At 44.1% G+C, this 15,778-nt stretch overlaps 1 protein-coding gene across 2 annotated transcripts in view; it reads left to right on the forward strand.

The window, feature by feature from the left end:
• SNX2 (sorting nexin 2) overlaps nt 1-15,778 on the forward strand; it is a 392,895-nt gene that overhangs the window by 115,884 nt on the left and 261,233 nt on the right. For both annotated transcript variants that reach the window (XR_015309306.1, XM_086961080.1), the window contains exon 2: nt 9,947-10,064. Coding sequence is in view for 1 of the 2 variants with exons in the window: in XM_086961080.1 (XP_086817206.1) it covers nt 9,947-10,064 (118 nt within the window). In the remaining variant the exon portion in view is untranslated. The remainder of the gene's footprint in view (nt 1-9,946; nt 10,065-15,778) is intronic.

Here is a 15,778-nt window from a genome sequence, read left to right on the forward strand (position 1 = left end):
CTGAATAACGGCCGTTTTTGCGCTACCTTCGTGTTCTTTTTTAGATTCCAGGTTTTTTTTGGGTGTCTTTCGTATTCCCTTGATACCATTTTTCCCCAGTCCCTTTTTGTCCTAAGAAATGTGCATTCCACCCCCTTTGTCATTCTCGGTGTTTCCCGAGGGGGCGTGGTTGGTCTGGGGTTACGCAAGAAACAACCAATACGATTGCAGTGGAAGAATTCCTGTTTCGTATCAAGCCACTCCCGTTTGTTATCTGGGGTAAGCAGGGAGGTCGGTGGTTCGTGTGTGTACTTGGCACTGGTAATTGTATTAGGGGTGTATTTAATCTTGTCCCCTTCTTTCATTTTAGCAGTCTCGTCTGTGTTAAGCTGTCAGCTTCCAAGAAGCCAGAGGAGACGAGTTGTGTTCCCCAAGACCTTGGGTTCCCTTGTTTTGTTACCCACCTTCTCCCGGTGTCGTGTTCTCCACCATCCGTTTTGATTGCGGGTGTTGGGGGTCATGGTGAGGGTAGAGGATTGGGACGTTTTCACTCCTGCGGTGTTGGGCCGGTCGGCATCGGAACAGAAAACCAAGCCCACGAATTAAAACACCGCCCGAGTGAAGAATGGTCGAGGAGGCAGCAGGGGGGCTTCTTCGATGCAGGAAATCATGCAGGCTTTAGCGCACATACAGGGTGAAGTCCAATCCCTGCGTCAGGAGAATCAGGAGTTACGGGGGACACTGAGTGAGGTGAAGGGAAGCACTAAGAGAAGAGGGAGGGATCCCTCTGTTAAGGCTAAGCCCCCATTGATTCAACCAGCCACATTTAAATATGAGAGGAGTGGGGGGCAGAGTGGGTCTTCTTCTCCTTTGTCCGTTACAGTGAACATTCCCGTGCCGGTGCCTCTAGCAGCTCCAAAGAGGTTTTCCGGGGATAGTAGCAGATATGCTATATTTATGAACCAGTGCCATTTGCACTTCATGTGTCGACCAACCGCTTTTCCTGACGACACTACTAAAGTAGCGTTTGTGATCTCATATCTTTCGGGTACTGCAGCTAGTTGGGCTGTCCCCTTAGTGGAAAACAATGACGCTGTGTTGAATAGTTTACCGGCCTTTAAGAACCAGATGCATAGTCTGTTTGCTAAGCATGCTTTCATGCAGGCAAGCGATGTTGAATTGTTAAAGCTACGGCAGGGTAAGCAGGATCTTTTGGGTTATGTGGCTACTTTCAATCGCCTAGTAGCAGAGACACAATGGCCCATGGCAAAAAGAACCTCTTTTTTTATCAGGGCTTGTGCGTGGACTTAAAAGATATAGTCTCTCCGGTTGTAGACCCCCCTGAATATTGTGTTGAGTTCGTCGATTTGGTTGTCAAACTCAACCATCGAATGAGTGAAAGAAAAGGGGAAAAGATCAGGTTTCAACCCCCAAGCACAACTGTAACCAAGAGAGAAACATCTGAGAATGGGAGCGTGAAAACAGATCCTGAACCTATGCATTTGGGTGGGGTGCGGGGTCCCTTATCCAAGGAGGAAAAGGAGCAAAGGCGCTTGTTGCAGTTGTGTTTGTACTGTGGAAGGGGTGGACATTTTGCTCGAGAGTGTCCTGTGAAACCGTCCCGGATCCCGGAGAATATGGCTGTGGCTTTCGTGGGAAGGGATTGTGAGAGTCCTTTAGTCCATGAAAGAGAATTTTGTAACCCATATGACGTACAAGGGGCGGTTCAAAGAGTCCCGCATCATTTCACGGTATCGGCTTGCTTCGCTTACTCATCTTGTGGTAGAGCTTCCTTGTCGGTATTATTGGATTGTGGGGCCACAGGGAACTTTATGGACATTGGGTTGGCAGAGAAGTTGATGGTTCCCTGTGTGATGAAGAAACAACCTGAACCCGTGAGGGCTATTGACGGCACGGAGCTAACCTCTGGGTCGATTGTACGACAGACCGAACCTTTGTTGATGATATTCGATAATGGGCATTCTGAGACGGTCTGTTTCGATCTGATAGCCGCACCAGCATTTGGGGTGGTACTCGGGGTACCCTGGTTACAGGCCCATAATGCCAGAATCGATTGGGCGCGGAGGCTGGTTACGCTTGATTCAGAGTATTGTCTTCTTCACTGTTATTGTGAGGCGACTGATTGGGTGTCTCCGTTGTCCTGTGCAGCGAGTGGTTGCGATCAGAACGGTTTGCCTCCTTCGTTTGTGGCATACAAGGAGGTGTTTGATAAGGATCAGGCGTGTGTCTTGCCACCACACAGGGTTTTTGATTGCCGTATTGATTTGTTCCGGGGGCCATTTTGCCCTGCAGTAGGGTTTATGCGTTGTCGGAGCCAGAGGAGAAACATCTATGGCAGTATTTGGATGAGATGTTAAAGAATGGGTTTATTCGGCCTTCTTCGCCTGTGTCTTCCTCCATATTTTTTATACCGAAGAAGGAGGGTGATCTTCGCGCTTGCGTGGACTACAGAGCGTTGAATAAGGTCACAATAAAGAACAAGTACCCATTACCTCTTATACCGGTGTTGTTAGACCAGCTGCGACATGCCAAGGTGTTCACAAAGCTTGATTTAAGAGGTGCTTACCATCTCGGCCGCGGCGAATGGAAAACGGCGTTTCGTACTAAGTTTGGTTTGATTGAAATCTAGAAGAAAGCCCAACAGCAATTATTTGAGTCCAAGAAAGCCATGAAAATACAGGCAGATAGGCATAGACGGCCAGCTCCTCTGTATGCAGTTGGGGATAGGGTTTGGCTATCAACGAAGAATCTGAAGTTGCCAGGACCAAGAAAATTTCAGCCTCTGTTTGTAGGTCCCTTTCCTGTCCAGAAGGTGGTGAATCCAGTTGCGATCAGGTTGACTTTACCGGCTGAGTATGGTATTCATCCTGTATTTCACACCTCTTTGTTGAAGCCATACGTCACCACTTCTCAAGAGTTGCCACCTCCTCCTCCCGTTTTAATTGATGATAACGTGGAGTATGAGGTTAAAACTGTTTTGAATTCCAAGCGGAGGAAGGGACGGCTGTATTACCTAATTGACTGGAAGGGTTACCCCCCCAGAGGACCGTTCTTGGGTTCCGGCAAGTAGGGTTCATGCTGCCCGGTTAGTTAGTCTGTTTCATCGCCTGCACCCTGGGAGGCCAAGGCCTGTAGGGAGGCTTTCGGGAGGGGGTACTGTTGGGGTTCAAGGGGGCCTGGTTCCGTCTGTCTAGTTCCCCGTTCAGCGGTTTTTCTTAAAAGTGCCAAGTGCATATGCGAATTTATGGACGCTCCCTAGGGCTCGCTTTAAAAGGGGGTTGCCAACAGGAAACAGGTGCTTGGTTTCTTTATTGGTCCCTTGCCGTGTGATTCCTGTTCCTGTGGTTCTACCTTGTTTCCCTTCCTTCGAGCTCCGTTCCAGCTGTCTTTTCTAGTGCTGGGTTTTGATCCCCTTTTTCCCCTACTCCCCTGTTTTCCTATTCCCTTGGGCATATCTGAACTCTTTTTGGGGACCTGTTTTTGATCTTCGGTGACGTTCTGGGATTCGCGGCTGCGTTTCCTTTGAGTTTTAACGTCCCGTTATTATTCCTTTTTGTATCCAAACCATCTTGTTATATGCTGTGTTTGGGTGGTTTCACAAAGGAGCTGAATAACGGCCGTTTTTGCGCTACCTTCGTGTTCTTTTTTAGATTCCAGGGTTTTTTTGGGTGTCTTTCGTATTCCTTGATACCATTTTTCCCCTGTCCCGTTTTGTCCTAAGAATTGTGCATTCCACCCCCTTTGTCATTCTCGGTGTTTCCCGAGGGGGCGTGGTTGGTCTGGGGTTACGCAAGAAACAACCAATACGATTGCAGTGGAAGAATTCCTGTTTCGTATCAAGCCACTCCTGTTTGTTATCTGGGGTAAGCAGGGAGGTCGGTGGTTCATGTGTGTACTTGGCACTGGTAATTGTAGTAGGGGTGTATTTAATCTTGTCCCCTTCTTTCATTTTAGCGGTCTCGTCTGTGTTAAGCTGTCAGCTTCCAAGAAGCCAGAGGAGACGAGTTGTGTTCCCCAAGACCTTGGGTTCCCTTGTTTTGTTACCCACCTTCTCCCGGTGTCGTGTTCTCCACCATCCGTTTTGATTGTAGGTGTTGGGGGTCACGGTGAGGGTAGAGGATTGGGACGTTCTTCACTTCTGCGGTGTTGGGCCTGTCGGCATCGGAACACAGTGAGTGACACGTGCACCGCGTGTAACACGTCGAGAACACCACTCATGTTTCTTTTGGTCCGTGCAGGGGTTCCTCATCTGCTGGGTGGGCGCAAGGTGAGTGGTTTGCTTTACACAGCCTGTTCCAGCCAGACGCCCCTGGGCTCACGTAGGGCCGAGCAGCGCGGCTGGGATGCAAGGTAGCGCTGGACACCACTGTGTTTTTCAGCTGCTTGATGACGGCGAAGAGCAGGAGTAGAGGCAGCACCATCAGCGCCACAAATAGCGCCAATCCCAGCAGCAGGTCTAGCAAAGTGGCCAGTGGGCAGAGACGTTTTAAGGTACAGGCAAATTAGGCTCTGGCCCAGGGCCCCAGCCTTTCAGGGAGCCCCCTGATAGATTTGGCTCTAATCTCCACACAGACGTGCCCTGACCACCTTGAATAATTTGCAAAAATACATTATTTTAAATACCATTTTCCTTTAATTTGTTTTTAATACAGGTAACGGGTAGGAGTCTATTACATTTTGTAGAGAAATGTTGCGTTTGTTTTTTTGACACCATGCAACATCTATAAACAAGCATTTGCAATGCAATAGGTCTCGCATTTATGCAAGTTTAAGCTATTGGCATTATAAATGACAATGCCTTTTTTATGTTTTAAAAATGAAAACAAAAATAAAAGGCATTGTTATTTGCAATGTCGATAGCTGAAACTCTCGTAAATGCAAGACCTATTGCATTGCAAATGCTTGTTTACTCGGGCATCAAGGCTCGCTGTCCGAAGTCTGATCCCGCACCCTCCTGTCTCTTTTCACGGATGCAGTTTCCGCTGCCACAATGCAGCACATATTAAAAATGTTATGCAACGTTTAGAGAAGCCCATGTTCAAACCGTGTTTCATTTAAAAAAGGCAGCAGAGAAAAAATATCAAAGAAAATTATCATTTGAAATCACTAGGATTCACACAAAAAATCTGGTCAGTTGGAGCATTGCGCTAAAATATGCATATTTTGATCTGGTGTATATACATTTTCAATTTATACATAACCATGCGAGAACATCATGTGACAACAATTCATTCGTTTCAGCAGAACCCCATCAAACATGCCAGTGTCTGGAACTTTTCCTCTGAGGAAGTACTTGAATTACCTTGGAAAGAGGATAGCATTACTATCCACAAATACAGACTCTATTTTTCTCACAAAACCCTGCTTCCCTTGCCAGGTTTGAAAACAAGATTACGTTTGCTAAAATGTGCAAAGTAATACATGGGACATTATGGTTCCTGGGTCTATCATGGCTTTGCAAAGTCGGGAACACAATACAGTTTAAGGCTTTGAATCCAAGCAAAACAATTGTTTCCCAGTTGCAAACAAGTTAGACATGCAAAGTAGTGTAATATGTTTTCATTTACTTTTTATTAATATACTGCTTATAATCATTTCTCTTCACAAATATACTGTACATAATATATCATAATAAAATGGTTTACACTCCTCTTCATTTGTTTTGTGCCCTGTCAGTCCATCCACATCTGACCTATGTACCGCACATATGTAGAGCATTTCTGATCAGAAAGCTGTTGGCCATAAACTCTGATCACTCACAGAAAGTCCCTATAAAAAGTGATGCGAATTACCTCTTCATCAATATTGAAAATGACTTTGTCACAATTATGCCATGGATAGAACCCATAATGCCATGTGCTTCCAACCTGCCTGCACTGTATACCATAATGCCAAGGATGACCACAGCGTGTTAAGAATGGCCACTGTTATGTCAGTAGTGACCTCCACTTTGCTACAGGTGGCCACGATAAGGCTAGAGATGTGCAGCATTTGCGAAGGAGGCTCTCTGTTCTGTCTGATTAACTCTACGATGTCCGTGCTGGACACTAAAATGCTGAAGATGGGCATAATATGTCAGGCAGGCACCAGATCACACTGTGCTCACAGGCACCTTAGAGTGACGCTACCAGTGAGAGACACCTCACTAGATGCACACGCATAGGGAAATATGAAGGTACACAAATGCGCTTATGCATGCTTATTCTGAGCAAGGTACCTGTCTCTGCTCCTTCTCTGTCTGTCCCCTGGTCATTTTGGCTATTCCCACATCCTGCTTGCATGCTTCCCCTCTTGATACTTGAGCCATTCCTCACTGGTTAGCACTGGCACTCTTCTTTCCCCTCAACTATTTCATGGTGATTGGTCAAGTTGCATGTATGCATGGAAATATATTCATCTAAGGTGGGACCTTCCATTGTTTTTTTGTTTTGTTTTGTTTTTTGCAACTCCAACGTTATGCACCTGAGAGGCATTGCCTCATGCTGCGGGCGGCAATGCTCATCTCCAGATGCTTTGAATGACATGGCATGTGGGAGAATTCTGGCATTGATAGTTAAGAATGATTTATATCCAAAAAGGGTCTGTGCACTCTATATGGAGTAAATTGAGCTATATTTAGTATGTTTTGTTAATTTACAAATTTAAATCGTTTTAAGCCAAAACATTATGCACTGTTGTGATTAGCTGTGCATTTATTAATGGACATGTTTTTTCTAGCTAATTATAATGGGATCAATTGGCAGGGTTTGTGAGTGAGATTAGAAGAATGCTGAGTGTTCAGTTTGAACAAAATGAATCTGTGAGCTGTTTGTTGACCTGCCAAAAGAGTGTTATGTTTTCGGAAGGTGACTGCTTATGCACACAAGGACAGGATATTTTCAAAACATGGTATTCTCAGGACTCTTACATTAACGTTTGTATTTGGCATACACAGGGACTGTATTGGTCATGGCCCTTGGAGGAGTTCCCTAAAACTTGTTGCTTTTTTTCCCCTCATGGTTTTTGCTTATTCTCTTTTTGTGGCCTTAGGCCTCTGGGCACTTTCCCACTGTAATGCAAAGTTAAAGCCGCCACCCTTCCTACACAGTTAGGAAGTGGTGCTTACCTGATTGGTTAGGTGCTGTACCTGTGAGTACCATGTAAAGAGGTATACCACATACACAGGGCAGATACTGCACTGGCTACTAGTGAGCCGCAGCACTGATTGTCCCACCCATAAACATAGCCTTTCAAACATGTCTCAAGCCTGCTATTGCAGGCCTGTGTGTGCGCAATTGCACTTATGCTCAGGTTGGCATTTCTGAACCATTATCCAATGCAGAGTTGGCTGTTCACTACCTTAGTACACCCCTAGGGTAAGCCCTCCGGGGTAGGGCAGGTGGTAGGCGGAAGGCAGGGCAGGCACACATGTGTGTTCCTTGCCCAGATAGTGAATAATCCGAACTTAGGTTTTCCCTACCTGGGAGGTCTTCTCCTTCCATTGGTCAACATGGGGAAATTGCTGAATTACTTTTAAACTACAGTTTAAGCATACAGCAGGGAGTAGCCTTGTGATGTTTTCAAGCACATCTTAAACCTGCCATTGCAGGCCTCTGTGTGTGTAATTGCATTTATGCGCAGGTTGGCCTCTCTAAATCATTGACCAGTGCTGAGGATACCTTTCACTAACACTAGAGCACCCCTAGGGTGAGCCTTGGGGGTGGAGAAAGTGATGGGTGAAAGGCAGGGCAGGTACACATGTGTATTCACTGCCCAGGTAGTGAAGAACCCCCATGTGTATTTCCACCACCTGCAATTTCTGCTCTCTCCATACGTTAGCATGTTGTAATGGCTGAGATTACTTTAAGCTGCAGTGCTTGGATAGTTAGGCATGAAAATACCTACTTTCTAAAAGTGGTATTTTCAACACCGAATGTTAAAACCACCTTCACTAAAAGATGTATTTTATCATTCTGAGTTCAGCCATACTAAACTCGAATTTCTACCTTGTTCCCTGAGTCAGTTAGGATTATACGGTGTTCTAATCAAACTGCCCATTCCGGCCTATGGGGAAAAGGTAGTCTTGCAATTGTGAAAAACGAAAATGGCTGCAATTCACTATAGGACATGCCTCACACACCAAGGCATGTCCTACCTTTTAACTACAATGCTCCCTGCCCTTGGCCCTACCATAGGGGTGACTAATATGCAGAAAAGGGAATGTTTAGGGACTGGCGCGTGGGTGCACTTGCCCAGTCAACAGGTCAGTACCAGACCGAACACAGGCTCTGAGATGGCAGACGTGAGACACACTTTTACAGGCTGCTTCTGTGGGTGGCACAACCAGTGCTACAAGCCCACCAGCAGCAGTTGATTTACAAGCCCTGAGCCCAATCAGTGCACTGTACTAGGGTCTGACAAGTAAACCAAACCAGCGAATCATGGAGTCACTAATCCATAAATGAATTTACAATAGGGGGAGCATATGCACTTTAGCACTGATCAGCAGTAGTAAAGTGCCCAGAGTCATAAAACAGCCAACAACAGGTCAGAATAAATACAGGGGGAGGCAAAAAGTTCAGGGATGACCCTGCAAAACGCCAAATCCAGCACTAATGTTAATGTTAAATGAACTTGTAACGCGCACGGCTGCGCCATCCAAGGGGCGTCCCGGCGCTAGCTGCATGAAGATGCACAGGTAGGGGGTGTTTGTGCTGTCATAGTTGGTAATTTAGTCTGCCCTGTTCCCATGATGCACTGGGCCAGGGACAGACTGATTTGCATATAGCCAGGTTCTGAGCTGGGATGGGGCAGTGAGATAAATAACGGTGATGGATCAAGCCCTGATCTTTGGACTGGGTAAGAGTGGTCTGTTTAACTCAGACACTCTGTTCATCACCACCCCCTTTTCTAAATCGTTTTTGGCCACTATAGGTGTGGCAGGGTATACTCAGACATGAGTCCCTTTCTCACTGCTCCATCAGGATTCAAGCAAGCCGGGCCGAAGAAGGCTGAAATGCCAGAAACCGGTCCCCGGTAGCTTGTCTCCTTTCTGGTGAAGAATTGGCTTGGTAGTTTAGTCTGCCCTGTTCCCATGATGCACTGGGCCAGGGACAGACTGATTTGCATATAGCCAGGTTCTGAGCTGGGATGGGGCAGTGAGATAAATAACGGTGATGGATCAAGCCCTGATCTTTGAACTGGGTAAGAGTGGTCTGTTTAACTCAGACACTCTGTTCATCACCACCCCCTTTTCTAAATCATAGTTGGACAGTTGCACATTAACAGAAGAGGTATGTATCCCCGAATAGAAAAACCCTACACACACGAGCTGTTTGTTCATTGTTTTACTTTTTTGCGTTGATCTGTTACTATGTGAGTGACCAGATTTAACCATTATTTGCTTTGGCGAAAAATATGTACGTTTTGATTGTGTTTTACGTATTTTTACTTTGCAGATAATTTACTGAAATACTTACCTGCAATACATTTGAGGTAGTTTAAAGCTTAATTGTGGTAAATAATTACATTTGGAGAAAAGACAGTGATCTGAGAAAGTTTGTTACCTTGACACTAAACTATTAAGGTCTGTGGATTATTTCTAACAGTCGACGTGAATTGTTTATTTCATTCCAAAACAAAATGAGGAAATTGTGAGCAAAAATTTAACAATTTCGGATAATATTGAGTTAGAGTTATGTACACTGGTGGATCTGGGAGGAAGAGGGATGCTAGATATCAGAACCTTGGAAGATTGTAGAGAGCAAGATACGGCTTCCCGTCCATTGTTATCTCAACGGAAACGGAAACTGCTGACGCTCGATGCTGCTTCCTTTCCAAGATCTGCTGTGCACGCTGTCCATATTTCTAGTTCATAATTTTTAAACTTTAAACTTTTGACTGAATGTAAACAGAAGTGTGTGTAGGAGTGAAGTGTTATTTTACATGCATTTTTCTTGCTTTACAGTCCAGCCCTTCGTCGCCAGAACCTGCCAGTCTACCTGCAGAAGACATCAGTGCACCTTCCAACGGTCCGAAGCCCGCCGACATCATTTTACACGATGACCGCGAAGACCTTTTCGCTGGTAAGCTATCGAAATCCCTTTATCCACGTAGCACTTGAGCCCATGGCTTGTCATTTATAAGGGTTGTTTGTGTAATGTGCCATTAATGGTCCTGTTTTCTTGTCAGTCAACATTACGTATTTTTACATACCAGCTGACCAGCAGCGTTATGTTGTTTAATTTATTTGCTTCATTAACTAATAACTCCTCGTCGAACATCTTTTCTTTTTAAATCTTGAAGGTGTTTGAGGCTTTCTTAAGCCGTGGTGCAGATCTTCACTTAGCTGCCACCGTCCCTTGGCCAAGCAGGGATATTTGTACCTTCATCTCCCTACTTGATAGTTTGATAGACCGCATATCTGGAATACAATGGGGCCCCACACCTCGGACTCCTGTGTCACTGCACCTGCTGAAATACTGATACCTACAGCCCTACCTACTCCCAAGAACGACGATGCCCCTAAACGAAGTTCAGACGCTGCAGAGTACAATGCATATATCGGCAAACATTTTTTCAAGTGAGACAGTGTAAATTATTCCGTTATTTCTGAGATCAACCGTATTGCAAGGTTTTCCTAAAGTTCTGTGTGATAAGAGGGAAGGCTAATTAGATTAGGCGTGAAGGTAACATTTCAGGCATTACAGAAAGAGTAAAAGAGCTAAGACCACCCATGTCTCTGAAGCTTGTTACTACCTTTGCATGTAGCGCTGTCATGCCCCTGGCTCACCGGAGGGGTAGTGCAGAGACCATTCTGCAGAGACAGTTAACCCACATTAATCCGATTACCAAATTAAACAATTTAGATGTATGTCTCAAGGTAGGAATACTGGACTGCGGTTTTCACCTACAGCTGCCTTACTTATGGTAATTTGGTCTTTCCGGGAGGGTGTAAGGTGGCTTACCTCCTCCTCTCTCGCATGTATTAGGATTGTGTAGTTGTGACATCTGGTGATTATTTGTATATTTAGAATGTAGAACTGTCAGCTGGAAATGAACATATTTCATGGTAGAATGTGGCCGATTAGGCTGTTGAGGTGGGGGCCTCAATCGTGTCGGTCCCAGCAAGTCTCTTAATAAAGAAGTATAATCTACCTGCAGTAATAATCCTTTCACTGGCGATGAATGAACCGGTGACTGGCAGGACTGGAGCTGGCGATTGTTTCCGCTTCATTGAATTTGTTGTTCTCTGTGCCCCCGTCATCCGGTGACTCCTGCTGCCTCGGAGCTCATAACTAAAAACCAGACAGCAGGGCAGGTGTGCAATGATGTGAGTAACCATCCTTTTCCGGTTCAGGAACTTCCTGAACTGTCAGCTCGTGGTATCCCATTGGAGGACTTTGCCCTGAGCGACCATTGTGTAATTCATCTGTGCTTTGCAGGACAATGAGGAAGTATAACGAAGGAGCATCGTCATCTACATCACAAATTAAAGTGACAATGTTAATTGTTGCCATCCAGAATCGGACAGGGTCGCCTTCCAAACGCTGCGGAGAACGTGATTTGTACCTAAACGCTCTTTACCCCTTGAGTGTGCGCTAATGCATCTGCTACCTAAACACTGTGTTGATATCCACACCGCTACGAGAAGTTTAACAGTTGCGTATTCTCTTGTGACATTTGGAGACCTCTAGCGCTGAGCTTCTTGTGACGCACACAGTAAAATCCAAGGGTATTTGTCCCAACGATTATCAGCTGTTTTCTTGAATGTCCCAGTCAGCTATTCGTGGTGCAAATCCTTTGTGTGATTAACTTTACATATACTCATATTGCAGCCCTGCCAAACAAACGGAATAGTTCCATCATATTCCAAGAAAACCACTCAGAGACTGAGACTATTGCTGTTTTCCACAAAGCATTGTTGCAACTGCGGTACAGGTCGTTCACTTCTGGTGATTAAAAGTTTTTTTGTTTCTTTTTTCCCTCCTTGTAATAAAATAATCCCAATGTTATCCTATTTGAGAGATAGGTCTTGCAGTAGTGAAAAACTAATTAGAGATGTTTTACTACCAGGACATGTAAAACAAAAGTACATGTCCTGCCTTTAAAATACATTGCACCCTTCCTTCTGGGTTTGTCCAGGGCCTATCTTAGGTGTTACTTATGTGTAACAGAAGGGAAGGTTTGGGCCTGGCAAAATGATTATTTTGCCTGGTCGACATGGCAGTGTAAACTGCACACACAAGCTCTGCTATGGCAAGCCTGAGACAAAGTTAGAGGGTTACTTAGGTGGGTGGTAAAAGCGGTGCTGCATGTCCCCTAGTAACATTTAATTTACAGGCCCTGGGTACATGTAAGTGCACTCTACTAGGACTTATAAGTAAATTAAATATGCAAATTGGGTATGAGCCAATATTACCATGTTTAAGGGAGAGAGCACAAGCACTTCAGCACAGTGAGTCCTGACACCAGCAAAAACGAGGTCAGAAAAGTGGAGGAGGAAGGCAAAAAGTTGGGAGTAAGACCACCCTAAGGCTGTCGGGTCTAACCTTATGCATCTCCCATAAAAATGTTAGACTCCTATTTTATTTCACACAAAAACATGATTATGGAAATACATTAATCATACAGGTTTAAGGGAAATTAGTGTATAGTTTTGTGGGAGCCTTTATGATTTTAGTGGCCACATGTGAGTACAGTGCATTTGAATAGGAAAGGATATAGAACCAAGACGTGGAAAAAACACAACATAAAGTACAAGAAGCTCTGCTAACCACTAGATAAGGCAATTGAAATTGCAAGTGGAATTGAAATTGCTGCTGCTTATATAGGCGGTATGTTGATGTCCTCATAAGCCCAGCGATTCATAATATTCAATCTGATAATTAAATGGCGAGGAAAAGAGGCAAGGCAACCAAAGAGAAGGAAACTAAATGTATAGCATTGTATAGGTGTGGGAGTAACACCCATTTGAACAGTGCACAGTTTTGTCCAGCAAAGGACGAATGTCTAACAAATGTGAAAATATAGGCTAATTTACCAGCCTGTGTAAGTCTTAGTGTGCTACAATGCCAATCAGTTAATGCAGTGAAAGTTGAAGAAAAATCTTTTGCTAATACTAATTGCACTGAAGAAAATGTGGTTTTGTCCATTAATAAATTGCTAAGCGGGTGTGACCTAGTATTAGGTGTGAACTTGAGTGACATAAAAAGGCATATTGTAGAGAGATAGGCGTGTCCATTAGAGTGATGGTGCATTCAGTATCGCCGTTCACGTTAATACGAGTGAGTTGGAGCATTTAAGTTGGGTGGCGTGGAGGTACACATCTCTTAGACTAGTTGCATGTGGTGGGAAACACATTGATGTTGCGGGTGAGTTTGTTGGACTTCAAAGGCAACTCGATCACAGATATTGTGTATGGGACAAAGGATGAGTGGTGCCTTTTGGGGTGGCGTGCGCAAAGGAACCTAGGAACCGTGCTGAATTCTAAAAATCCAGACCAAGTTTTGTTCAGTAGAGACTGTGTAAATGTTTGCACTTTGGAAGTATTAGAGTGGTTGAAGTTTTGTGAGGTGGTGTCGGATAAGTTGGGCACACTCAAGGTATTTTTGCACATTATACAGTTGAAGGAGCTATATGCAGCCTGTGGTCCATAAGGTATGGAGGGTACCTATGACTTTAAGTCTGAATTAAAGTAGAGTTGGATAAACTGTGCAAGGAAGGCATTGTTGAACCTATCAAAAGTTCAAAATGGGTTTCTGCTGTCTTTTTGGCATGTAAAGGCATTATGTTCATCAGAGTGTGTGGACCTAAGAGATCTGAATTCCAATTCCAAAATATGGGTGGTCAAGCACCCTATTGCCAATATGGATATCCTTTTTATTCTGAAGTATGGCAAAATGTATACTATGCTTTATAAGGCATGTGCATATCATCAACTTGTTTTACACCAGGAGTCTGGGCGGTTAACACACTTAATCACACATGAAACAGCTTTCTGCTTTAAGCAGTTGTCATCTGGGTTTGCGTGAGCCTTATCTGTGTTAGTGTGTGATGGAATATATATATATATATATATGTATATGTATATATATATATATATATGTATATATATGTATATGTGTATATATATATATATATGTATATGTATATATATATATATATATATGTATATATATGTATATATATATATATATATATGTATATATATGTATATGTGTATATATATATATATGTATATGTATATGTATATATATATATATATATGTGTGTGTGTGTGTATATATATGTGTGTATATATATGTATATTTATATGTATGTATGTATGTATGTATATGTGTATATGTATGTGTATATATGTGTATATATATGTGTATATGTATATATATGTGTGTGTATATATATATGTATATATACATGTGTATACATGTGTGTGTATATATATATATATGTATGTGTGTGTATATATATATATATATATATATATATATATATATCTATCCACCTCACTTTCTCCGATCTTGAGCCCCGACCTCTTACAGGGTGGCACAGCGCGCGGGGACCGGAGTGCCTCGCTTAACATCCAAAAGAAACCTCCCTTTGAAGAACAAAAGAAGAGCGCCGTGCACCAAACTTGAAAAACAGGAGCTTTATTTCGAAAACACCAGCATGGCAGCAGATAGGTTCCTTACGCGTTTCAGCTAATGAAGCCTTGATCACAGGTGAGCCTCTGGATAAGTTGCAGGCGTGGCCTTGATGCTGCGCCCTTTAACCAAGACTGCGACGTCACTTTGCAGTCCTGGAGTACTTCAACGTCCATAATGCACTGAGTAAGTCTTTTCATGTTGCGAGAAAGTCAGCAATTACATTTTCCAAATTGTTCATTATTTCAGGGGAATTGCAGACTATGCACTCGTTTTCTTCTCAGTTTACACGTGCACCTTTACTGGCCCAAATTATCTTGCTGCCAAATTCATGCCATGCTTCAGCGCCTGCATTCAAAATCTGTAACGAACAGACCTGTGTCTGCTCATATCCCCTTGCTCTGCTGCACCTTTCTTTTTTCGGCTGAAACTTTTCATACCTTCAACTGTGGTGGCTCACGCAGGCGGGTCAGGCTCTTCACTACTAAATCCACCTCACTTTCTCCGATCTTGAGCCCCGACCTCTTACAGGGTGGCACAGCGCGCGGGGACCGGAGTGCCTCGCTTAACATCCAAAAGAAACCTCCCTTTGAAGAACAAAAGAAGAGCGCCGTGCACCAAACTTGAAAAACAGGAGCTTTATTTCGAAAACACCAGCATGGCAGCAGATAGGTTCCTTACGCGTTTCAGCTAATGAAGCCTTGATCACAGGTGAGCCTCTGGATAAGTTGCAGGCGTGGCCTTGATGCTGCGCCCTTTAACCAAGACTGCGACGTCACTTTGCAGTCCTGGAGTACTTCAACGTCCATAATGCACTGAGTAAGTCTTTTCATGTTGCGAGAAAGTCAGCAATTACATTTTCCAAATTGTTCATTATTTCAGGGGAAATTGACGTCGCAGTCTTGGTTAAAGGGCGCAGCATCAAGGCCACGCCTGCAACTTATCCAGAGGCTCACCTGTGATCAAGGCTTCATTAGCTGAAACGCGTAAGGAACCTATCTGCTGCCATGCTGGTGTTTTCGAAATAAAGCTCCTGTTTTTCAAGTTTGGTGCACGGCGCTCTTCTTTTGTTCTTCAAAGGGAGGTTTCTTTTGGATGTTAAGCGAGGCACTCCGGTCCCCGCGCGCTGTGCCACCCTGTAAGAGGTCGGGGCT

This window comes from Lissotriton vulgaris, chromosome 3_1 (assembly GCF_964263255.1).
Source record: "Lissotriton vulgaris chromosome 3_1, aLisVul1.2, whole genome shotgun sequence".
Taxonomy (NCBI): Eukaryota; Metazoa; Chordata; class Amphibia; order Caudata; family Salamandridae; genus Lissotriton; species Lissotriton vulgaris.